The following is a 25,453-nucleotide window of genomic DNA, read 5'->3' as shown; positions in this document are numbered from 1 at the left end:
ACCCAAAATAATGACGGGGCTAAGCTTCATGTTGTCCTTGTACCCTGAGGAGCTACAAGTATACCGTATGAATCAATTACCGAACACCTACAGTTGTAGCTCATGAATCAGGTAACAAGAATATGGTTGCAGTTCAACAAATATCAGTCATAAAAAACAAGCCAAATAATGTTCTGTAGAAGGCCCTATCCCATGTACAGGGTATAGTCAAACTTCATCAAATATTCCAAGGCCAAGGGAAGAAATTGGAACAAAAGAGCATTGGCTTCTCAGTTTCTCACCGCCAAACTCCTCTTAATTTCCTCTCGCTGCAAAAGACTTAATATTTTCCGGCGCTTTTTAGAGTCCTTTCTGACGCTTTTAAGCGTCGGTATTTTTTCTGGCATCGACGCTTCCAAAAGCATGGCGAAAGCATCGGGCAGATGGGGGTGGGAGTTTTCTTTTTCGATGCTTTTAGAAAGCGTCGGTATAAACTGGCTCTATACCGATGCTGTTAAGTGTTGTATCGTTTAGAGTTGACTAACGCTTAAAAGTATCGAGCAATATAGGCCGACGCTTCCTTAGATCGGCTTGCTTTGGACTCTACTGACGCTAATTAGTTGCATCGGCTCAAGCTAAGGCTTTTGCCAATGCTTTAAAGCATCGACGCCGGCCGTGCCGTGCCATGCCAGTTTACTTATTGCTGACGCTTTAATGTTGTTTCTCACCACCAAACTCCTCTTAATTTTCTCGATCTGTCAAGTCACCGAGGGAAAAGAACGACAGAAGTTCTCTAAATCAAGAATACCAAAAGAAATTCATAACATCCGTCGACTCTTGGGTGAGTGCATCTCCCATCGGACCACTCATACCTATAGAAAGGCGAATAGTGCAGCTGATTGTGTGGACATCCTTCGCGGCTCAGCATTTTAGGAGTTTTATTCAGAACAACCACTCCTTGGTTCCGGCCGGCGTCCCTATATTCTCTATCTTCTTTGATTTTATGGGCTGCACCCACACCTGTTATGTGTGAATTGCCGTTACACCAAAAAAAAAAGAAAAAAAACATGACATGCATCCCTGTGGACAGCTCTTTTGCCACCTTTTTAAGCATTGCAGTCGCTTGCAACAGACCCACAAAGGCAAAAGCCTTCCACCCATTCCCCCTCCCCCACCAAAACTGCTACTGCATGTACTGTAGCCATCTCATTTTGTGCCTCCTTTCACCAACATCTGCATGCAGCTCATCCAACCATTCCAAATTGAAACTGATCGGTCAAAAAGATAGTTGGAAGGATGCAAAAGGGAGCAACAAATATGAATATACCAATCCATGAATCCATCATTTGATACGTAGATCGTGGGGCGAAGAGAATGCTTGCACTGGCATTAACAATTCTGCAACCAAAAGCTGCCCACTGATAGAAATTAAAATAGTCTTCTTCATGATGGAGACATCACTTAAACCAGACGGAACAAAGAACCTGGACTCAATTTAGGCATGCCATGGCCAGTGAAAGTTGCGCCAAAGACTCAAAAAGCAAGAAAGAACATGATTCCAAAGGAAGTGCTCGATCACGATAGGTTGCGCATGCATTGGTCTGGCTTAATTTATCTTATGAAGATGGTTGGACTATGCCCATGATGAAGACAAAGCCTGATCTTCTTCACTACTTTATCAAAGTTAGGCAGCAATTAATTAAGCCTGTGGTCTCATTAGTTGCCTCAAATAGGTGACTTAATCAAATCAAAGACCGATACGTCTCGATATTTTAAGGAATGAACGGCCTTAAAACAATTAAGTTTTGATGACAAGCACTTCATCATCCTAAGTTTTACTAGGCATCGGTGCCTAACGACATCATCAAGGGTTAGGTGTTGAATCTAAACGCATTCACCGCAAACCACAAATTCAGATCACCATGATCGATCGCAGTCCAATAAACTATTCAGAGTTTCTATGGAACAGCTGTGGCCTGAGAGGATGACCATACTGTCATATAGCCGTACATCAGATTCCAAACCTTCAGTCCTCTAAGTTGGAGAAAATAAAAGAACACTCAAGTAAAATGTGATCCGCATGGCTTTGAGAAATGAGAAGAAATTCAACCACCGTGCATTATTGTTCTGCGCTGTAAAGATCGAAATCACAGTTTTTAATCTGAAAACAATATTAAAACATGCTTTCCAAAGAAAATATAAAATATATAAATAAATCTATTCCACCCTATCAACTTAAGCTTTTGGAACAAGTATGCGTTCGAAGGAAAGTCCGTGATTTCAACAGAAAACAACACTAAAACATGCTCTCCAAAGAGGTCAAACCAGGGCTATAAAGCTTGCGGTGAGTGATGATGATTTGGTGCAGTTGTCCAACAGTCACACTTGGTGAAAGAGGGACCTGACTCATGCAGTAAGTGCATCAGGACATGAACCATCAGGAAATCCAATCAACCTAAATGATATTTTCGACCGTCCAAATTGACTAGCACAAGTTGGTGGCATCTGATGTTGTGAAGCTGACATCTCCATCTTAGGAGTGGAATCCAACACCAGGGGAGCCATGCATCGATCGCTTTCACGCGTGATCGTAAGGTTCTCAGCGACAAGCTTGCAATATTTTGGAAGGATATATGATCTCCTTGTCCACTTATAATATTTAGGTATATATGCGCACTAGATTTGAAATCGACGACAAGGACTTCTACTGTTGATAAGTCCTACTACAAATTGAATACGAGCACTTGCTTCCCAACTATTGACCGGTCGACAGTCGTGGCCTCCTTGACAAGAGCGTGAGAACAGAGAAATCTCACCTAGAAATGAGCTGCTTTCAGTCCTTTTAGAAGGTGGCCAGAAGACAAACAGTCAAAGGTCTAGCTGGATCCCATCGTAAGCAAGATGACATGACTTGCCACAGCTAACACGTGAACCGAAAGGGACGTTTGAATTGTCAAGCGGCCATGAAAATGTTCTCGAAACAAAATATACACAAAGTGTTAAGGTTGCATAGAAGATTTCCAACAGATAAAAATATCTGTCAGACCGCTGTGACAATAATGGTAATCATGGAATGAAATGGTCTTTTTGAAGATCATCAACTTAATATCTAATTTTTTTGATTCATGCGGATTTATATTAGGATACAGAACTTATATAGTTACACATCACTTATAAGATTATTCAGCTTGTCAAATAGTTTATGAGATTCTTTTGTGTTTTTCTTTTTCTACAAATCTTTTATTAATAAAGGCCGGGTGGCTTTGCCTCCCTTTTTATAAAAAAAAAATATATTTTTATTTTTATGTTGTGGGAGTGAAGCCATCAACTTCATATCTTTCTTTCATGAGTAGTATTCATATGCTTGTTTGAATTACTCATGCAGTGCTATCTGACATTCGTACATAATTCCATGTATTTATCATAGTGTCGGGCTGGATGAAAAAAACACCCTTGACTTAACGTCGAATTTTAGATTATTGGACATGTTTGTCGTCAATCTAAGATTAGAGTGCTTGAAAAGCTAGGAGTGTTTGCGTGTAGATAACAACTGCTTTGCTTTGAAAACATTGTTAAATATTAATTGAATTGAAGACTTCCATTCCAATCCAGTTCTAACCAAAACAAATCTCTCCAGTCTTTCCATTGGATATGGTAATATGATGGCTGATTTGCTTAATAGCTCTAAGTATTGCAAAGTTTGCAGCAAAAATACCAGAGGAAATATCTAACAAGGCAGGGAGGGGTAGCATTAATTGCTTCCTCTTGGGAGGAGTTGGTTAATTGATGGCTTACAATTTCTATTGCTTCGGTCTTTTGCTTGGGAACAATAATTTTTTTTTGGGTGGGCTTAGTTCTTTGAGCACAACAATCTCTCAACTGTGGAAGTCTGTAATACTACAAAAAGGGAATTCTGAACTTGAATAAGACGGTGAGGAAAGAAAGGTGTGGTAATGAGAGATATAAGAATATAAGATCCTCCAATTAATCCCATGTCATTTTTTCATATGATTTTCTCCACACAAGCACAAAATGCGACATACAAATGCACAAAGATTACTCAATTTCCGATCATCGACACATCCAGATTTAGAAATTGATGGCTACCTTTAATCAATACACCGTCAAGACTGGCTACTTTAGACCAAAGGCAGGAGTCTACTTGTTGCTGCTGCTGCTGCTTTTTTTTTTTTTAATAGTAATTTATATAGCTCTAATGTGTGTACATTTGGATGTTCTGGAGGTGCTCTAGCTGGAAATATGAGCACCTGTGCAACCAAAAATGTTGGCCGAGAAAAGATTATTATTGGCTTACCTGCATTTACGCATGCAACCCTGCTTGCCCTTAGTACTGATATTGGTGGTAGGTCGCAGTCACGTACATCACCCACGAGTCGTGGTAGAAATCTCATCAGGAGACCACATATAAATCGCGAAACAAGTCTAATCCTTTAATACAACAAGGAATAGAGGACAATGATAAGAAATGTGACCAAAATTTCAAGTGTTTGGTTGGATATACACGTCGTTTGAAAAAGACTGAATTGTGACAAGTATACGGACTTAAAAGATAAGGATGAACAGTGACAAAAGATCAGTTGCTGTTCCGTTTACTTTGCCTGTGGCTGTGGTGTTTTCTATAGCGATTACTTGTGGCAAGCGGAAAGATAAGTATGGCTTTCGATAGCTAATACGAGTTGGGATTACCATCAACGTCAAAAGGGACAAAGCAAACAAAACTTGCTATAAGCTACTTAAAACGAGCTAGAAGCTTTTGTCCATGCACACATTTGGGCTACCTTTGGGCATAAAATTCATATATACTTAAAACAAGATTCTCGAAGTGCCACCTTTTATTGGCTTTATTTCGTGCTCGACATATCTTCACTTATGACACCTCTGAAACACTTCCTTCGAACAACACAAATACTGTTCATATGTAACAATAATCAGATATGATTCATTGTGGGTCATTACCTAACTCCACCAAGCTAATAATAAGCTTATATTTATAACTGACATCATGTCATACTACCATCTACTCGAGACAATTCACCTTATCTATCTTCTTAAGACCCTCAAAACAGTTGTTAGGTCGGTCGCTCACATCGAGCGGATTTAGACTCTTCGATCAACTAGTGCACTTGATCTCTTGAAACAACACCACTGAGAAAGCATGCAGTCATATATACTATTTAGAGACTATCCTTATTCATTAAACCGACATCCTACTCTTTCATTGTGACGCCCCAAATCCGAAGTATGACATGACCGTGCTACCATAGGGTATTGCCCATAATAATACCAAGACCGCAATAAAAACTTTTACATAAAAATTTCTAGAATAATAAATTTAGCCAAATTTCATTTGCTAAACAAAGAGAGACGGGAACAGAGCATCTAAACCCAACATTTGAATATTCAAGACTACATAACCCAAAATTTATAGTAATAACAAATTTATTGATGGCTTGCAACTATGCTTCGAGCTTTATTGAGATTTGACGAGTGGTAGCTGGAGGCAGTGGTAATAGCAGAGAGCAAGCAGTAGGAAGAGGGGCAACACCCCTAGCTACGTTGGTGGCAACCCCCATGACCCGAGGGAGCATCGACGGAGGATGGGGACTCACCGGCGAGGGACGCAAATGGCGACTCATGGTCAGCGTGGTGTTTTCCGACGAAACCAGGCAAGAGAAAGAGGAATGGTTCTCCGAACAGGATACCCAAACTAGAGGAAGAATGGAAGGCTTCGGGCGGCGGTGCTTAGTCAAGATGGCACACCAGCCACCGAAGAGGAATGAGGAAGGAGGAGGGAGAAGAACAATGGGTGGAGGATCGGATGGAGTGGAATTGGGATTTTTATAATCCCTAGAGATAGAGGATAAGCTCGGACGAACGACGGCACCGATCGGTCATTCGCCATTTGCAACTGTCCTAAAAGGCCGCTGACCGTTAGCACCAGCCATAGGAATTTCGCACCGTCGCATCTCAATGACGACCATTCAGGCTACTCGGGCAGGGGATTGCGATCCTCTGTTTCGATTTTTCTTTTTTTTTTTTTTAATTTTGAATTAAAGTTGGTTGTATTGCCGACTTTGGTTCAGCTCTGGTCTTATTGGCCTGATTCTTACATTCATTACCATTATATTTTAGCTGGTAGATGATGCCTTACTGCTAGTATCATAGCACAGATCAAGTGGGCAGGAACCAGTCCAAATCATAGTATATAATACAGATGGTAGCCAAATTTGGCTAACACCTTGGTACAAACTTAATAATGTATATTTATTGTGTTAACAGGACTGGAGGATCTTTTCGTAAAGGAAAATAATTTGGTGAACAGAAAGAAATCTGTTTTACTCTTGTGCTGCGTGATCCAAGTTCTCTCAAGGGACAAAAGCTGCAGCCTTTTGGACCTAGGCATGCAACCATTTTGATTCTATTCAAATAGGTTTTCTCTTCTATCAGGCTATGGGGGCCATTAATGATAGTGACACCCCCTTCATTACATGGATCCAACTAGACTCTCTCTGTTTTCCCCTGCTATTCTTGTACCTTTTCCCTTTTTCCTACTCCACTCCTTTTGGTATTGATTTGGACATGTGGGCAAATTACCATTCATCAGCCTGCTAGTTCTCTATAATTTCAGCCATCCACAAGCCCTCTCCATTGCTATAAATTCACACCCCTTCCTTCTCCCTCATCACCATTTCTCCCTTATTCTTCTTGTACTCTCTCTCATATCAATCAGTCCTTCAAATGGTAGCTTCAATGGCTAGCTCTGAGCATTCTAAAATGGTTAGTAGCTCTTCCACTTCAATTTCTAGTTTCTTTTCTGCGCATTGCTCGATTTTCCTAATTGCGACTCTTGTATTGCAAAGTGGCTGGAGTTTCTAGTTGGCTGATAAAAAAATGTCTATCAAATGCTAATTCATGCATCCAAGCTTCGATTCGAACATTAGATATGCTATGGTAGACAGCCTTCATCTAGCACTTGAGCATCTGCCACTCTACAAATGAAACAGAAAGAAATACATGCACATAAACTTTTGAGATGGTTTCACTGGCAAAGCATAACTTACTTGCAGTATCACCAATACAGTAAAATTCATCAAATGCCATAGCTTTTTATCATGGATGATTGTGAGCATGTTCCATGTCATGATTTGGAAATTGGATATTCCATGATGCATAGTGAGTACTGATCAGTATCCTAACTGTGCTAAAGTATTTGAGACTACAAACCTAAGCTTGATAGAGTTTAGAACACAGACAAACTAGAGGTGTGATAGTCTCACTTACAAAGTTGAGTTGGTGTTTGGAAACACTGCAGGAAAAGGAGACTACAGCAGGACAAGTTGGTGAGATGAAGGGTGGAGGTGCTTCCGGTTCCATGAATGGAGAAGAAGAATGCTGTGAGTACACTCTGGATGGATCAGTCGACATCAAAGGTAGACCAGCAATCAGAGGAAAAACTGGTGGATGGGTAGCTGGAGCTCTTTTATTAGGTAACTTTTTTCCTTTATATTTTTAAGTGGTAATTTCTGGAAATAACAATGAAAGAGCTGCTTCACCTACCTTTCTTTCTTTCTTGCATTCTTTCTTTTCTTCTTCTTCTTCTTCTTCTTCTTCTTCTTCTTCTTCTACCCTGATTCAAAGACCTGTTTCAACTTTCATCCTTGATCAGTTGCTGCTTCCTAGTATTCCTCTAGTATGCCTTGTTCTCTGGAGGTAAGGCTAGAAAACAGCAGAGCGATATTTTTCACTCCTAGTTTTCAACAATTCACTTCATTCCTCCAAAAGTTTGGGGGAAAAAAGTAGTAAACTTGTGGAGAAAAAGGAGTATGAAAACCAAAACCGGGAGATAAACTATCGTTCGCGTTTTTTTTTTTTTTTTTAAATTAATTTTTGAACTACATATATTATGGTCTTCTTTTCTGCTAGAGGAAAACGGAGGGGACCATGAATCATGATATCATTACCGGGGAAAAGACTGTGTCTGCCGCCCAACAACATGTTGTCGTGCTCGGCCACCTAATGTACGCCACGTGTCCGTACCGGTTCATGATGACAATCTGGGCCGTCCGACTTGCGGGACCCACCGTATGCTCTGCGTGTTTCTCGTGAGTCGTGAGGGTTAATATTTTGGTGTTAAATGAAACGAAGTTGGTGCATCAGATTGGATCGATGGGATGGTGGATGAAAACTTTTTTTTACCCTAAAATACGGACGGCTTATGTGGGTTTGCAGCTTTGAGGTATATTTAGGTTAGGACTTAGGAGATGGAGGTTTCTTTGGATCATGTTATCTAAGCCTGGATAGCAACTTTCCTTCAAATTAAGATAATGTTTCAAACTTTACCTGATCAAAACCTTAATTTTAAAGTATAGATGAAAGGATTTAAAAGATATACCCTAATTTTAAAGTTTACCTGATCAAAACTATATTTAATATCTAATTCTGGGCCGCCAAACTTCATTAGGTCGCCAACAACATTGGTGGTACTTAATCTCACGAACAGATCAAATCTTTAAATCCCTTCTCTATCATGCAAAAACAATTCTAATTAATCTAGATTATATATGCTTTGATAATTTGAAAACCATAAAACAAGAATTTTTTTGTTCTTTCTCTTTAAGGGAAAATGGAGAGAACAAACCTTCCCCTCTATATTATTAAGAAATTATAAAAATCTACAGAATTAAGAAGAAAGTACAAACTTCAAATAGGCTTGGAAAAAGTTGAACTACATGACTTAGAAGTAAAATTAGATGATTCATTTTGCTATTACCATTCTTAGAGATTTATTGTCCATGTTGGAGGTAGATAACAAAAGAAACTAGTGGCCTACCATGGGATCGAGATTTCAATAAGCAAAATCCGAAATAACTCGTTAGAAAGAAAGAGTAGTTTAGAAATTATCGGAAAATAAAGATGTGCACAAATCAGATCGGGTCAGTTTGGGGATATAATTTAAACCAAACTGATTAAAATTAGTTTTTTTAAAATTAAAATCGAAACCGAACCAACCAACCGTAAAAATTACTTGAAATCGACACTAAATATGATTTTTTTAATTTAAAAATAATGTGAATTGAACCAAAAAGATCAGTTCTGATCGGTTTTACAGTTTGGCTAATTTTTTGCATACCGCTCTTGGAGAAGGTACAAAACCAGAGTTGGCATTGTGCCCTTAAGCATATCCACTGCAGTGATAGAAATTATTCTACGTAGCTTTGTACGTTTTTAATCTGTTGCCAATAGAAAAATATGCTTACTGAGCTTCCAAGGAAAGAAACTGGCGTGTGTGGTATAAATATGCTTCAGTGTACCTTTCACTCCTGAGTCATGATATGTAGATATGCATCACATCAAAAGGGCTACATCTGGGAAATACTTTTTTTTAACCTTCCGTGTCTAAATATGTTATCCATGATGTTGCAGTTCTAGGGCTAGAATTGTGGTTGTCAATGAATCACAAACAAGGACTCCACAAGGAAAAAGGAATACTGACGGTGAATATGACCCATCCTTTGGAAGTAGTAGTAACAAAAAATATACCCCACTTAATTAGACTAAGACAGTAGCCTCAATTTGAGCAAGTTTCACTATCCAACTTTTGGGGCTCAACAAAACCCTATGGATATTTTATGGTTTTTTGACACACTCCATATTAAGGAAATGCTCATTTGACTATGAGAGCTCAAATGTGGCTTGGACAACCAACCCATTGCAAGTCCAATTCTGAAGCTTGCGCGGACTCAACCAACCCCTCGAGCCGAGCTTACTCTCTCCGAGGGTGAGGAGAAAGGGTTATTTTTTTTATAGAGAGATAGAGAGCATTCGATAAGATTAAGCGATACCTGATGAACCCTCCATAGCCTTTGCATGGTCCAACTTGACCCGTTTGATTTAAATAGACCCTCCACAGCCTCTCCTCACTTGTCCCAAGCCAATCTAAATGCTGAATTCCCCTCCTTCTATTCAAAAGAAGAACCACGCTTGAACAAGACCCATGTGAGAATAGTTGCGAACATAAAGTAATTTAGGTCATTAGGTTAAATAAAATTAGGCCTCTTTAACTAATTTGTTCTACCTTAGCCATCAAACACTAGAAAAAGTACTCAATTTTAAGGTGTTGGCATGGCTAAATTTCCCACCTAGCTTGGAATAAAATATTCCATCCTATATAAGATGGGATAGTTTATTTTCAAAGTAAAGTAGATGAAGTGTAAGTTAACCCATCTATTCCATTGTTAACTTACTCGATGAATGTGACAACAAGAAGTTGCTATTCGATCATAAATGACAATTCAATCAGGTCCGAATGGCCGGGCCAATCGGTACAAACTTCATCCTCATGTTCCAAATACGATCAGCTCTTTTATTGGATCCATGCAACTTAAAACCCGGATAAAAAGGTCTGATCCAACATGAATTTGGCACAATTTGGGAGCCTTGAACCAAACACCTAATCCAAACAGCAATTAGATGGCTGGAATCAATAGTTCAGTTAGCTTTTGCTATGTCTAGTTACAGTACTTCAAATATAGTTGAAATTAGTACATATATAGTTGCACAATTATCTCATGACCACAAAGACATCATTTCTACGATTCTATAATTCCTATGTATATTTTGACTAACGTATATGCATGTGTGCATGGATTCAGTGAATCAGGGACTGGCAACGTTGGCGTTCTTCGGGGTCGGTGTGAACTTAGTTTTGTTCCTGACAAGAGTACTACAGCAGAACAATGCTGATGCAGCAAACAACGTCAGTAAATGGACAGGAACGGTGTATATCTTCTCCCTCGTTGGTGCCTTCCTTAGTGACTCATACTGGGGAAGATACAAGACTTGTGCCATCTTCCAAGTCATCTTTGTGTTTGTAAGTCTCTCTCATACAACTATAAAAAGTTCCATAAATCAACACAAAAGTTTCATATACACACGTATCCTCAATATGCTATCAAATACTTGTCATATTTAGATTGTAGATTTAGAGAAAAAAATGTTGCTAATATCTGTGAAATCATACTAACCTTACATATCCTCAAAGAATCCCCATAGATGTGCTTATCAGATGCTAATGCTTTTGTGTTTGCTTGCTTGTTTCTTGGGTAACAGGGCTTGGTGCTGCTATCCTTGTCTTCGTACCTCTTTCTACTCAAGCCCTCTGGTTGTGGAGATGAGGACACCTTATGTGGATCCCACTCAGGGCTGGAGGTGGGCGTGTTCTACCTCTCGACATACCTCATTGCCCTTGGGAATGGTGGCTACCAGCCCACTATAGCCACCTTTGGGGCTGACCAGTTTGATGAGGAGGACCGAGCGGAGGCCCACTCCAAGGTCTCATTCTTTAGCTTCTTCTACCTGGCCCTCAACTTGGGCTCCCTCTTCTCCAACACTTTCTTAAGCTACTTCGAGGATAAGGGCATGTGGGCCTTGGGCTTTTGGGCCTCCGCAGGGTCAGCATTTGTAGCCTTGGCCCTGTTCCTTGGTGGGACCCCTAGGTACCGGCACTTCAAGCCAGGTGGCAACCCCCTCACCCGGGTCTGCCAGGTCATCGTCGCGGCGGTAAGGAAATGGAGGGTTAGGATGCCACCAGGCGGCGGCAATCTGTACGAGGTTGATGGCAAGGAGCTTGCGGCAGCTAACGGAGGCAGAAAGATACTTCACACTAAGGGTTTCAAGTAAGTTTCCATCACCTGGTTACAAATGATGACTTTGTATTGTCTTCAATATACTCGCTCTAGATTAAACTTGGAACACATCCTATCCGCTTGTACATGGTATCACGGCCAAATCGATCGATGCCAAAACAATTGCACCATGCAAGGGTGCATGGATGAAAGTTTCAAGTTAATGAAAGATACAGCATCAGCTTGGAGCAGCAGATTAACTGTTTATATGTTACTGAATGCAAGGTTTCTGGATCGAGCTGCATTTATCGAATTTGACGATAAAGTAATGCTCCAAGATCGATCAATCCCTCGGAACCCATGGCGCTTCTGCACCATCAACCAAGTCGAAGAGGTGAAGTGCATCCTCCGGCTGATCCCTATATGGCTGACCACCATCCTCTACTCCGTTGTCTTCACACAAATGGCCTCCCTCTTCGTGGAACAAGGTGATGCAATGAGCACGACCATTGCAGGCTTCGAAATCCCTCCTGCAAGCATGTCAGCCTTCGACATCCTGAGCGTTGCGGTCTTCATCCTCTTCTACCGTAGGCTCCTCACCCCTCTTGTGTCGAAACTCGTGAAGGACCCCAAAGGACTTACCCAGCTGCAGCGCATGGGGATCGGGCTCATCATCGCCATAATGGCGATGATTGCAGCCGGAACAGTGGAGGTATTCAGGCTGAAGCATGTTTGCGAAGGCTGCAAAGATGAGAGCTCTCTAAGCATCTTATGGCAAATCCCTCAGTACATGCTGATTGGAGCTTCCGAGGTGTTCATGTATGTGGGACAACTGGAGTTCTTCAACGATCAGGTGCCGGATGGATTGAAGAGCTTTGGGAGTGCACTGTGCATGACTTCGATATCACTAGGAAACTACGTGAGCAGTCTCCTCGTGACGATCGTGATGAAGATCACCGTGGAGGATAACCGGCCAGGGTGGATACCAGGGAACCTCAACAAAGGGCATATGGATAGATTCTACTTTCTCTTGGCAGCCCTCACTAGTGCAGACTTTGTGGTGTATCTGGCTTGTGCTAGATGGTACAGTTGCATCAAGCTAGAAGGGAGATCTAGGGATATTGATGATGAGGATTATAGCGTCTAATGTGTTCATTTTAACAAAGTTAAGGGTCTAAAATCATTTAGTCAAGGGTCATTACATTCAAAACACTGGTTTATATATAGAGAAACAGCAAAATGGTTGGAGTCCGTTTTCTCCCAAGTTTATTCTTGACTTAACCTTGATCGAGGATAATTTTGTTAGATATTTGTATCTAACGAGATGGGTATTGGAAGGTGAACAAGGAGATGAAGTTTACTGCAATGTTTCAGAGAAGCTGTAGTTAGTTTATGGGGGGGGGGAATGTTTTAGGTATTGATATGGGTTTGTAAGGGAGGAGGGCAGGAAGATGACATGATCGATGCACTGCCTAACGCTCCAGAGTCCAAGTGATTGTCATGGTTAACTTCTAAAAGGTTCTTTTGGTGTACCTAATTAATGATTTGTTTCTTCAATAAAAGTTCTTTAATCATTTGCGATATCCATTCGAGAAGTTTATGGTATTTTATCCTATACTCTCTCCCTTTTAAAAAAAAGTCTCTATAAACTCTCTCACAAGATTGGCTAACACCCTTTTGGTTTTTTTATTTAAAAAAAAGATAAAAGAGAAGGTCATAATGTATTGCCACTCAACGAAGACTACAAGGGTGGAAACTAAAATTTTTATACCATAATGCTTAAAATGGTTTGAACAAAGATGTTTAGTGGATGCATCAAGTATGTGAACTTAATGATTCTAATATTGCTTCTCCAAATTCAATAGTATCATTTTGTCAGAAAAAATGGCCAAGACAACAATAAACAAATATGCTAGAACCAAGGACTGCCTAATCGATACTGCGACCTATACCAGTCGACGGTCGGTACGGTATTGATAAAGTATCGAACCGAAACATTGTGGCACTGTGCCACAGTGCCCATAGTCAACCTGGTTCGAAACCGGCTTGGCTCGGTACGAACCAGTCGGTTCGCACCGAGACGGCATCGAATTGGCTGGTTCCAGCCGGTCTCTTTGCAGTTCCGGCCTGTTGGGGTCGGAACTGAATTGAAATGGCAAACCGACCCGGTTTTACACTAAGTCGGCTTGGTACTGCCTGAACATGATGCTTCGGCCCGGTTCGGCAGACTTTGACTAGAGCTATATGTAGCAATTCCTCATGACCCAATTGCGATCATAGCCAGTGATTTCATCAAAACTTTATAGGTAGAAACTAGAGAGGAGTGGCTTTTCTGTCAGTGGTCACCGACATGTTGTTCAAAAGAAAAGGAAAAAAAGAAGAAGAGAAATGTATCGGATTGCAGCTGCTTGAATACTAGTTGAGAGCATCTATATCCTGTTTACATACCCTGTTTCCTACTCAGGTGAGCCAAGCCGTCATTTTCCTCTTAAATCCAAAGAATCACTCGGTATAAAGACATCTAAGTATCATTTGTTATACAAATTTGCCGAAATGAAGTGGATTACATCCGTAAGCAAATTATTTTGTTTATCCTCTTCATCTTAATTGCATGCTGGCTTTGAGACTGAAACAAAGTGAATTACATTTCTAGTTTCAGTCACGGAGAACAGAGTTAAGCATATATTGGCTACTATTTTCTTCAATAAATTAATAATCAGTCCATTCATCATCGACCGGATTATCATACTTAGTCTCTATTAACCGGAACTTTAATACCTATCCTAACTTTTAAATTTCTTTAATTTTCGGTTCCTAGAAGTTGTACATTCTTACTATCCGATATGAACACACTTACAAATAACTGCATACGTATAGATATAAATGTGTGCAGAAAAGATATAACTATATACAAAAACAAGTAAAGTATAAGTGCGTGCAAATCCTGTACAGATGTGTGTAGAAGTAAAAATTAATTGATAATTATCAAGGAACCGCTTGTTATAGTCTAATGAAAAAAAAAGCCTGGTGTTAAATTTGAAGAAATTATTGCTTACGCTCCATGAACCAGCGTAGCCATGCACGTAGTTAATCACGATCGCTGGTTTCTATGGTGGTGCACTGAGATGTGCACTTGATAAATGGAGTCTATGGAAACCAGTGGCCTGACTGCATACATCGCCACATGATGTATGCAATGTAGATAATAATATTTTTGTTAAGTTAGAGAAGAATCCATACATCCCCTTTGCCTGCTTCACTACAAACTCGATGATGTTAGAGGTGCTGCAAGAGAGACGTGATTTTGAGCCTATCTAGAGGCACCCACCATTCGTTAATTTGCTGCTTTGGAAACAATGGATTCAGATAAAACGGCGGTGCAAAAAATCAAAATTAGTTCAATACTTCCATATCACTTTTCTAATGTTTGTTAAAATATAATTTTTTTTTTTTTGACCAAACTCCATGCATTTCTAGCAAACTAAACCCAAACACTCCACCTATAATATTCTGTGGGCAAAGAGGTTTTTGGGATTATGATAGTTGCTTAGAATTTAGATCCAATCTCATCACTTGACTAAAACTAAACAGGAATTTGACGGATGGTCATGACCCCAGATAATCGGAACTTTTCATATTATATGTAACAGCCATTGATAATTAATGGATGCATTAATTATGGAAGCCCTGATCCAGGAGTTTATCATATTTTTGGTTTTCTTGAGTTACTGGGTTAACTTTTTTATTCCACCCATGTCATCGATCAAATGCCTATAGAAATCCTCAGTTAATTTATAAAAAACCAAGGGAGGTGTCTACCTTCTGAGCTTCTATCTTGAAAACAATTTCTATTCGGATTAAAGCAAAGCTGCAGTGTAGCATAAGACTATGGCCCTTGATGAGCAGCTTAGAGGTTGCTGCAGTACATCCCATGATGGAGTTGCACCGGCAATGCTCCCATTTTGTATACTATCATTTCGCCAGGTCAGCTGTCTCGGCTATCCCTAAGGGTGGCTGAGACCGAGAAGATGTCGAGAAAAAGAGAAAAATATTGGATCATGGCTATTTTATATACTAGTATATTGGATTGTGCTGGAATTTACAGGAGGGAAATAAGAGAGAAGAGATGATCTTTTAGTGTTTGGACATCGCAAAACTTGAGTGGAAAATTAATTAAGGAAACAGCACACACGAAACCAGCAAAAACAAAGATTAAATCCATGTGTCGGTGGCAATTAAATAGCATGAAATAAAAAGCAAGCCAATAGCACAGTTGAGGGTGGTGGTGGACTGTGCTCTACTTCATGCAGCGGACGTTATTGATAGCACTGCATTGGCGTTTCTTGGGGCGGCCGGAAAAATCTGAGATTTCTATTCAACTCCTGTAGCATTCAGAATAGTGTTCGTCTCCTGAAAACCCCTATTCCCTAGCTTCTTAAGGTGAACTTCGATGGAAGTGTTGGCATAAGAGGGTGCAGCGGAAGTGTAAAATTTGTCATCCGAGACCAGGAGGCCAGGTTCGTGGTGGCCGGAGGTCGGCAGATATCTGATCAGTTTGTCCTGGGTTCTCAACTCAGAGCGGCATAGAAGGGTCTCAACTATGCGAGATAGGTATTGGATGCGGACCACATTCTCCTTAAGGAAGACTCTGCCATAGTGATTGAGTGGATTCAGGATCGGGGCACGCGGTTAGTGGGATGCGGCTACTTCACGACATCTGCCATATTCTGGGTGAGTGCACTTTTTACCGGACTACACATATTTATGGAAAGGCGAACAATGCTACGGATTGGGTTGCATCATTTACGGCCCATCACTTCGGAGGTTTTGTTTGAGAGAACCATGGGTCTGTCCCTTCTCCCTTGCACTCTGTACATTTTTTTTGATTTCATGGGCTACATCCACATACATTATGTGTGAGTCTCTAATGTACCAAAAAAAAAAAGAAATAGCACCAACATAAAAAAAAGAAGTCTTCCTTTGTTTGACCGATTTTACAGTATAGTTGACGCAATATTTCTAACAATGATGCAGAACCCATGAGCATCAACGACAGCTTGCACTAAGTGGAATAATGATCTGCTCATCAAATAAACAATCTCTCCCTCCATCTGAAGAGGCTGCCATATATTGTTTTGAGAGATCAAACAAGCAAGCTCTTTGATCGAGGCTCGTGCCAGCTCTATGATAGGACCTTGTGCGCGCCCGCCTTGCATGTCGCCGAGTTGGCCTCGACCATCTAGGCTTATGCCTGGAACTTGGGCGCATAGAAGTCAAGCGTGGGTGCTGGCGTTGAGACATTTAGGTACGGGTGGTATGGGACAAATGAGCATCTTTAGTAGAGCCATGGATGGAGGTTGAGGTTGAGGTTGAGGTTGAGGAAGAAAGAAAGGTGACGCCATTCTTATGGCAAGAAATTGGGCAAAGTTCATGCAGGACTTCTCGCCCTTCCACCTCTTTTGATGGACGTCAAACTCTTGGCGAGACCATAGAGTCTTCAAGGACTTCATGCCAGCAGGCTTCGCGCGACATCTTTGTGGCAGCGAAGCAAGTGCCTGGTGCTCTTCTTACCACTTCTTCATGCTTTCTGGATCTTGCTCAGGGGATCAAATGAGATCAGAAGAGCGCAAGAGGAGAGGGAGGAGCGGGGAGTCTAGTATTTTTGAGGAAAACGGCACTGTGAACTGGAAATTCTCATGGCTAAAATGGTTGCAACTCCATTGCCCTTTTAAAGGATTGAAGTATCGTCTGGTTTGTTCGAAGATGACGGAGAAGAGATGCCACGGGTCCTCAGTGCCCTGTGGAAGCACGGGATTCATTTGCCTTCTTCGCATTGATGGTGAATTGTAACGGTTGGTTTGGAAACGACAAAGAAGAGATGTCATATGTTTTCACTGCTTCGTGAAAACATGGGACTCGCATGTCATCTCATGTTGATGGCAGGAGTAATAGCGTGTAAACTTTAAAAACTGAAGTAAATTACGTATGCTCGATATATTTCCAGCTGGTTGGTTTGGAAACGACAGACAGAGACATCATGCCTTCAATGCCTCGTGAAAAGATTCACTGGCCATCTTCACGTTGATGGCATGCAAACTTCAGGAATTGAATCGAACTGAATGGCAACTTTAAACACTCGGTTCGAGGACGACAAAGGAGGCCTGCTCACCTCGTGAACTCACGGGATTCGTATGTCCTCTTTGTGCTGATGGACCGTAGGTTTCAAAAGCTGAAACAAAATGAATTACATCTGAAGCAAAAAAAGTTATTGATTCAGTTGCGTGGGAAGAGTTGGGCAATAGTTTCTTATAGTTAATGATTTCGAACGTAAGAGGCGAAGACCGTTCTTTTGCTGCCGCGGTAACGACAGATTCAGTTCGATAATAGCTGCAAAAGGATCAAAAGCAGTTCAGTCGTTGAAACGGAATGGCTTTTCTGACCAGACTCTATACGTTTCTCGTGGAACTAATGAATGAAAACACTGCATTTATAATCTATGAGCAAAGTGGTTGTTGGGATTACCATACCTCCTTCCTTAGAACTGATTGGAGTATATCTGTACTCAGCACTCGCATTTTAAGCTGGAGTAACTCAGCACTCGTTTGGCATGTGCCATGTACACTGACTGGACTAGGTTAATAGGAACCAGAGGGATGTGTGTGATAACAAGTAATTCGCACTAAATGAAAAACGAATAATGTTTCAGATTGTGCATAACATCCAAAAATAATGGATGCATTGCATAGAGTCTTGATCCATATATGGTGGTCTGCTAAATGTGTTTGGCTTTCTTGAGTTATGAGTGGGTCGACTCAAATCATATGCCAAGTCAAGGTATAAGTTTTGCAACATACCAGATTTTTTGTTGAATGGTGCCCTTGTCATACTTCAAATAAATGGACCCAGAAATCTCCAAGTTATAAACACGAGGTGTATATCTACCTTTTAGGCTTCTATATTGGAGACCATTTTCATGAGAAAGTTTAGCCTCGTATTAGTTGTGCACCGGATGCTTATACAGGATTAAGGAACCCAAATAATATCTTACTGCTAAACTTTTTGGATGAAATACTAGGTTGTCATAATTCCCGTTGGTCAACATGATAATAACCGGCGGTGGTAGTGGTCCTAATGGTGTAGGATGTGCAGGAGAACAAGCTCAAGTAATACAAGAAAAATGCTAGTTATCAAGCAGGTAATTGGTTAAGCGCAACCTATTGGATATAATCTGAGGAACACAGATTAGCCGGTCCACCCATGACTAGGCATGCCGCATGCGTGGTAGCATGGTAGGATACCATTTAGGTCAATATGAGCAGTATATGTTATATAACTAGCCTACATTAAACTCTTGTAGTGAATTCATTAAAAGGATAATGGAAGAGGAGAGAGGATCCTCTAGTATTAGGAAACAATAGGCATCAGGTGCATAAAGAATTTTATTAGAGGTAAAAAAAATGTATAATGAAAGCACAAAAGAAGAACAAAAGGAGGCTAGAACAAAAAGAGCTAAAGGACTAGAACTCAGCCCCGTGCTCCCACTCACTCTAATCACTCTAAAAAAGGATTTAAAACGTCACATATCCTTCTCCTTGACAAACTATATAAGACCACAAGCCAATGATCCTTCATTATGCGTCTAAAAGTTAGATCGTTCCTCTCAATCCAAATCCACAAGCAGATAGCTGCCACCAGCATGTCCCATCCTTTGCAAAAATAACCTTTTTCGATCCATTTACTTCTCCAAGGGTCCAGAGCTAATTAGCCTGCTTCGTTGGTTGTCGAATTTTGAGGAGATGGTAGAAATGCTTCCACATGTTTGAGACCTCTCTGCACTCGATGAATTGGTGTTCAATCAATTCTTCTCTCCGCAAAACACATGGTCTGGAATGAAGTTCCATTCCCTTTTTTTCAGGTTTTCACCGGTTAATCTCCCTCAAAAAAGGTTATCACTGGTTAAAACTATTCTTGATGACCAACTAAATAAATACTCTTATCTTTTTTAGGATGGCACTCCTCTAGACAACAATGAACAAGGGATAGATAAAACTAGGGGTGCAAATGAGCTGAGTAGCTTGGGAGCTGCTCGAGGTCGACTCGGGCCAAGCATGACTCAACTCGACTATTACCAAGCTCAAGTTGAACTCGAGTAGGTCGAATAGTTTTTCAAATCGAACTCAAGTAATGAAATACTCAGCTCGAAAGCTCACAAGCCTACTCGAGTATGTATATATGTGTATATATATATATTATTTTATTTATAATATATTATTATTAATTTAATATTTTAAATATAATATTATGTTATATTTGTTTTAACCATATTTTTAATTATGATAAAGGTCGAATTTGAGTTTGAGTACGTCTCGATTGATATTCGAGTTGAGTCGAGTCGAGTCGAGTTCGAGTTTGAATATTAAGGCTCATTGATCTCGAGTCGAGCTCGAGTCTCTATCTACCTAACTTAATTAGCTTAGCTCAATTGCACCTCTAGATAAGACCATACCAAGTTTGCATTAACCTTTTTTTTTTTTTTTTCGGGGGAACCATAGTCGTATGTTTACAGGAAACATAATACTTGTCGGAAAGTCGATGCATAAACCATGAAACCAGCAAAAACTGTCAAAAATATATAAGTGCTTATACAGGGGGTTAAAAAGAACAATATGATCACGATCATGTTATCAAACAAAGACACTCTATTCCATCTAGAGAAAGCTACGTACAATAGTTAAATATGGAAAATAACAGAGAACACGCTCTCGTCTTCCGGCTCCCCTTGATCGGCTATTCTCTTTTGTGAAACAGATGTGACTGATTAGCTCCAGTCTTGGAGATATCTCCACGGGTTTTATCAACACTGATAGGCTTTTGCTAAAGAAGATATTAGACGATTGCCTATAACCATATCGCTCAAGCTGGGCCTCTTGATGGTGGTTGCCGGCTTGAATCTTCTATCACTCCACACACCCCCATGACACCCTGAAGTATCGGATCTCTAGTCCAGGCTTGTACTCCAGAATACTTCATCGTCCAAACTCATGACCTCGTTGCACTCCTTGAGCCGGAAAATCCGGATGATCTTCCCCCTTCTTGATCGCATAGAGCTCTAGCATGTAAGGAGATAGACCATGCAAAGGTTATACAAGGGTGTTCCACATGATATAGCATCCTTTTCGGAGTTGAGCAATCCAAGAAGATAATTTGGTGAGAACTATGGAGGATGGATGGTGGGTGCGGGTGAGGAAGAAAGAAAGGTAGCAAGTTTTTGATGGCGAGAAATTGAGAGAGACTGATGCAGCAGTCCTCATCCAACCACATCTTCCCTCGGATGTTTAATTTCCAGGGAGATCGACCTTATGGTCTGCAAGAGTTTAGCACCAGCGGGCTTCATTGCTTTATGGCAGCGATGTGATGCTTGAGCCTGAGAGCAAAGGCTTGGAGATCTTCTAAGCACTGCTTAGTGCAGTACTGGCCTTTGATGAAGCAACGAAAAAGATTAGAAGAGGGAGAGGGGAGGCAAGAGTGAGGAATCTAGCTTTTTTGAGGGTATCAGTATGGGGCCAGTTACCAGCTCGCATGCCTGGTATATATTGTTACATGCATGTCCACTGCCCTTTATAAAAGAAGGATGTATTGCTTGCTTGGTTTGAAGACGAAAAGAATTAGTGATGCCATCTGTCTTTGTCGCCTCGTGAAAGCATTCGATTTGCATGTCCGCCTCACGTTGATAGCATGTAAATCTCAACATCTGTTGATGTGTGGTGTGGTTGGTTCGAAGATGATAAAGAAGACATGCCATATGTCCTTGTTGCCTCGTGAGAACACGGGATTTACATTGTTCTCTTCATGCTGATGGCACATGAACTTTAGAAGATGCAATAAAGTTAATTATATTTGCGGACATATTACCTGGTTGGTTTAGAGACGATAAGGAAGAGATGTCGCTATGTCACACATCTATTTGGTCTTTATGACCAAACGGCTCTACGGCCTGATACTATTTATAATAATCTAGGATCTCATCTAAAATAGTGAGCGGGAAGATTTGATTTTGGTTTCTTCTGATCCTGTATAAGTACCCAAGTTCTACCTAGTAAATAACCGATATGGAACTAAACACACACCTGCATGGGTCCTCCTTTGACTACCTCTGCACTGAATGGGTCTAACGGAACTTTGCTAAGAACACTCAGCGCATTATTCTAATGCTGATCGTAGCCGTTGCTTGGTCTTGTTGGAGAGAAATTAAGGAATGCCATATGTTTCCTTAACAAGCATAGACCCATTGCCTCAGTTGTCACTGAAGCACTATACATACTTTCAGTGATTGGTCGCTAATCTGTAGACACGGCGCTCTTGCAGATTTCGCTGCTATTTGGACTAAGGTGAGGCATGATCCTTTCTGTTCTCTAGCAATGGAAGATGACAGGAAGCCTTGCACCTTTCGGCCAGTCCCAATTACCCAGCATCGCAGTATAAGTTGAGATTAACTACAAGGAATATAGCATGCATGGATGGTTGCAAATATCTATTGTCTATGTGGCATGTGAGATATACGCCTAGACTAAACAAGAATTCAATGGATGGTTTCGATTACTAGAAGGTGGAGACTTGTAATGCACACTATATGAAGAATTGACCAACTTTTCAGAAGTTCAAACTCAAGTAATGCAAGTAAGGATCTAGATTGTCAATTTTTTCCCCTGATCATGATGTTTGGTGAAGCACTAGTTGTTGCATCATAGTTTGAGGGATGCATAGATTAGCACGGTCCACACATAATTAGCCATGATTAATTAGCCTGTGCTCTGTGATCAAGTAACACAGTTCGGTCATGGTTTCGTATGGCAGGTCAAATATAACCTGTATATTTTCTCCAGCTAGCCTATTATAAGCTCTTGTTGTGTGATAGAAGATGATTGAAACAATAAAAAAGGAAAAATATCATCTCATTTTTTTTAATTAAAAAAAAAAGATAGAGAGGGAAAAACGCCAATTAAAGTTAAAATGTCGACATGCTCAAAGCTAACAATAACAAGAAAAAAATAAATAAATTCATGTGATTAAGGAAAAAGACATGAAAAGCAAGCCAATGTAATCAATCAAGATAAGTAGCGTATTTTCTTCTTCTTTAAAAAAAAACTACTATAGTGTGTTTACAACAAACATTATATCTACAAGGAAACTAAGACAGATTAAAACCATGTCCTCTGGCTCTTTTAGTGACACTGTTTGCTCCGGATTTTTGAGTTATACCCTTGCCTTGCAATAATATGGATAGGCTCCTGCTCAGGAATATCAGACAACAGACTGTATATGCTCCCCATGGTACTGCATCCAGCTCTTGCATGGGCTCAAGCTTGAGCACTTGGAAATTAGCAGTGCATCGAACATGAATCCATTAGCGCCACTCTATCAGAAATTTTCCGATCCTTGGTGGCTACCATGATTCATCAATATCAGACCTCCAACTCAGGCTTGTAACACAAACAGAAAGCTCTATGATGGCCCACCTTGCGGCCAGATCAAGCTTCACAAGCTGGAAGGCCTGAAGAAACTCCCTCTTCTCCACTGTATAGAGCTGTAGAGTGTGAGGAGATCGGCCTTGAGGAAGTCAAGCAAGGGTGCTCCGGGTGATATAGCATCCTCTCCGGAGCGAAGTCATTTAGGTATGGGTGGTATGGAACGAACTTTAAATGAAACAAAGATCTTTGATTACAGGCAAGGAGGATGGCTGCTGGCTGGGGTTGAGGAAGAAAGAAATGCAGCACTTTTTTGATGGCAAGAAATTGGGCAAGGCTGATGCAGCAAACCTTGCCCTTCATCGTCTTCCTCAGGACGTCAACCTTTGGATGAGACCATATGATGATCTCCAATGGGTTCATGCTGACAAGTCTTCACCAAAGGATTGGATGAGACCAAAAGAGGGAGTGAGGAAGGATTGAGGAGTTTAGTGTCTCTGAAGAAGATAAACTTGCAGCTCTCATGGCCAGAATTGCTACGAGTCCATGGCCCTTTTTAAAGAATGACATATTGGTTGGTTGGTTGGTTGCTTCAGAGACGACAAAGGAGAGAAGCCATCTGCTCGCATTGCCTCGTGCATGGAAACGTGGGATGCGCATGTCCGCTTCACGTTGATTGCATGTAAACTTTAAAAATTAAAGTAGAGTGCGGAAAAAAACAATGGAGTGCAGTGAATTACATCTGTAGATTTATAGCTTGTTTAATTATGAGATGCAAGGGAGAGACGGCATGCATGCTATTGCCTTCTGGAAAAATGACGGGATATTCATGGGTCCACTTCACGTTGATGGCATGTAAAATAAAGAACTAAAATAAACTAAATTATAGCTATAAATGTATGTGTTGATTGGTTTTGGAGACGACAAAAGGGAGACCTGTCGTGTATCCTCATCATTATCTTGTGTGGCGTGGGACTCAATGTCGTTTCCTCCGTTGATGGCATGTAAATTGTGAGAACCCTTTCATATGTATGTTTAATCCAATATTAATTAAATACTAGATAGATTTTGAATAATTATATAAGACTAAGAAATCCAAATAATACTATCTTTTAGTAGAAATTTTTTGATAGTGAGAGACACTTAGGATTCCTCCTCAACGTTAGCTACAATATGAACAGCCTACATCACATCAGAGCCTCCACCCTCTTGCTTTCATAGTGGTAGAGATAGAGTAGGATTCATAATCAAAGTTTCATGTTCCAAATTTATTGCCATGGGCGGCAATCAGATTAGCAATATTTTGGTTCCTCGAGCTAAGCTAAGAACATCTTGAGAGAGTATAAGCTATGCAAGGTAAGGCTGACTATGCAACTGTGATTGGGTGGATCATGAGACAAACATTGATGGTGAATTAACCTCCATTTTTGTAGGATATTTAGAGTATGATAGGGAGCTGCGCCTCCTTTCTGGCCACTTATGTATATCTGGAGGCAAATAATATTGTGGACTGAATTGCCTCCTATATTGCAGAACATTCATGTGGAGCTTTTTGGGCGAACCATGATACCGTTCCTTCCCCTCTTCAGATCTTTTATCTTCCGATTTTGTTGGATGTATTTATATTAGGATTACATGACTCTTCCGAATTCATAAAAAAAGAAGCACCTTGGCACATTCCACAATATAATTGCAGTTTTATCGTGATATCGGCAAGAAATTTTGATGCAAATTGACATAGTTATTCTACCAAGAAACAATAATGATTTGACATAGCTAGGGCCCTTTCTCCCCTCCTGTGATATGTAGAAATTTTAGCTTGCTCATACTATGCTACCAGCTTTGTTTTTCGAAACTTGCTTACCCACAACGCCACAGAAATCTGTATGTCAATAGCAGTGAATGGTCCCCTTGGTTTTATGGGAAATCAGAAATCCCATTTGTTTTTAACCTTTTCTTTGCTTATATGCATTCAACTAAGGAACTTAACTATCAAATATGTTAACGTGGAAGTATCAAATATGTTATGTGTACTACATGTGAACAATTGGCCTTGCTGGTGCTATTTTATCTTCCTCTCTCATCTGTTTTGCTCGTGAAACAGTGGATTTGTGCCCCCTTGATCTCACTACTTTGCTTGTATCTTGCCTCTGAGCTAGAAAAAAGTCTCTTGATGGTTATACAGGGGACTTGGGTTTGAATCCTTCAAGTGGAATATGTGTTGCTATCTATACATTCTGCACTCATGCAACATATATTGTAAGATAGATAAAAATTATAATCATCCAAGCTCTCCACACATTTGAAACATATAGGAACACATGCATTAACATCATTACCTTGTAGATGTTAATATACCTGAAC

General features: G+C 40.5%; 1 protein-coding gene across 2 annotated transcripts; it reads left to right on the top strand.

The window, feature by feature from the left end:
* Positions 1-6,521: 6,521 nt before the first annotated feature.
* On the top strand, positions 6,522-13,211 carry LOC103706387 (protein NRT1/ PTR FAMILY 7.3-like). 2 transcript variants are annotated; one of them, XM_008790462.6, is made up of 5 exons: positions 6,522-6,777; positions 7,313-7,487; positions 10,653-10,870; positions 11,110-11,675; positions 11,910-13,211. In XM_008790462.6, exons 1-5 carry the CDS (start codon positions 6,739-6,741, stop codon positions 12,769-12,771), a joined length of 1,860 nt encoding a protein of 619 aa, XP_008788684.3. In that variant the 5' UTR covers positions 6,522-6,738; the 3' UTR covers positions 12,772-13,211. The 2 variants fall into 2 exon arrangements, with proteins under 2 accessions (XP_008788684.3, XP_088568719.1); XM_088712593.2 differs by having other exon boundaries at positions 6,642-6,777; positions 7,924-10,870.
* The last annotated feature ends 12,242 nt before the right edge of the window (positions 13,212-25,453 follow it).

The sequence above is a fragment of the Phoenix dactylifera genome, chromosome 16, assembly GCF_051530095.1.
Source record: "Phoenix dactylifera cultivar Ajwa chromosome 16, Ajwa_hap1_PhDact_Kaust_v1.1, whole genome shotgun sequence".
In the NCBI taxonomy this organism is placed as follows: domain Eukaryota; kingdom Viridiplantae; phylum Streptophyta; class Magnoliopsida; order Arecales; family Arecaceae; genus Phoenix; species Phoenix dactylifera.
The sequence above is the reverse complement of the archived record's forward strand: the minus strand, read 5'-3'. Positions and strand labels throughout refer to the sequence as shown.

Coding starts and splice junctions, on each gene's coding strand:
- LOC103706387 (XM_008790462.6), top strand. CDS start 6,739: ATGGTAGCTTCAATGGCTAGCTCTGAGCATTCTAAAATG. Junction 10,871..11,109: donor TCCAAGTCATCTTTGTGTTT/GTAAGTCTCTCT, acceptor CTTGGGTAACAG/GGCTTGGTGCTGCTATCCTT. Junction 11,676..11,909: donor CTTCACACTAAGGGTTTCAA/GTAAGTTTCCAT, acceptor ACTGAATGCAAG/GTTTCTGGATCGAGCTGCAT.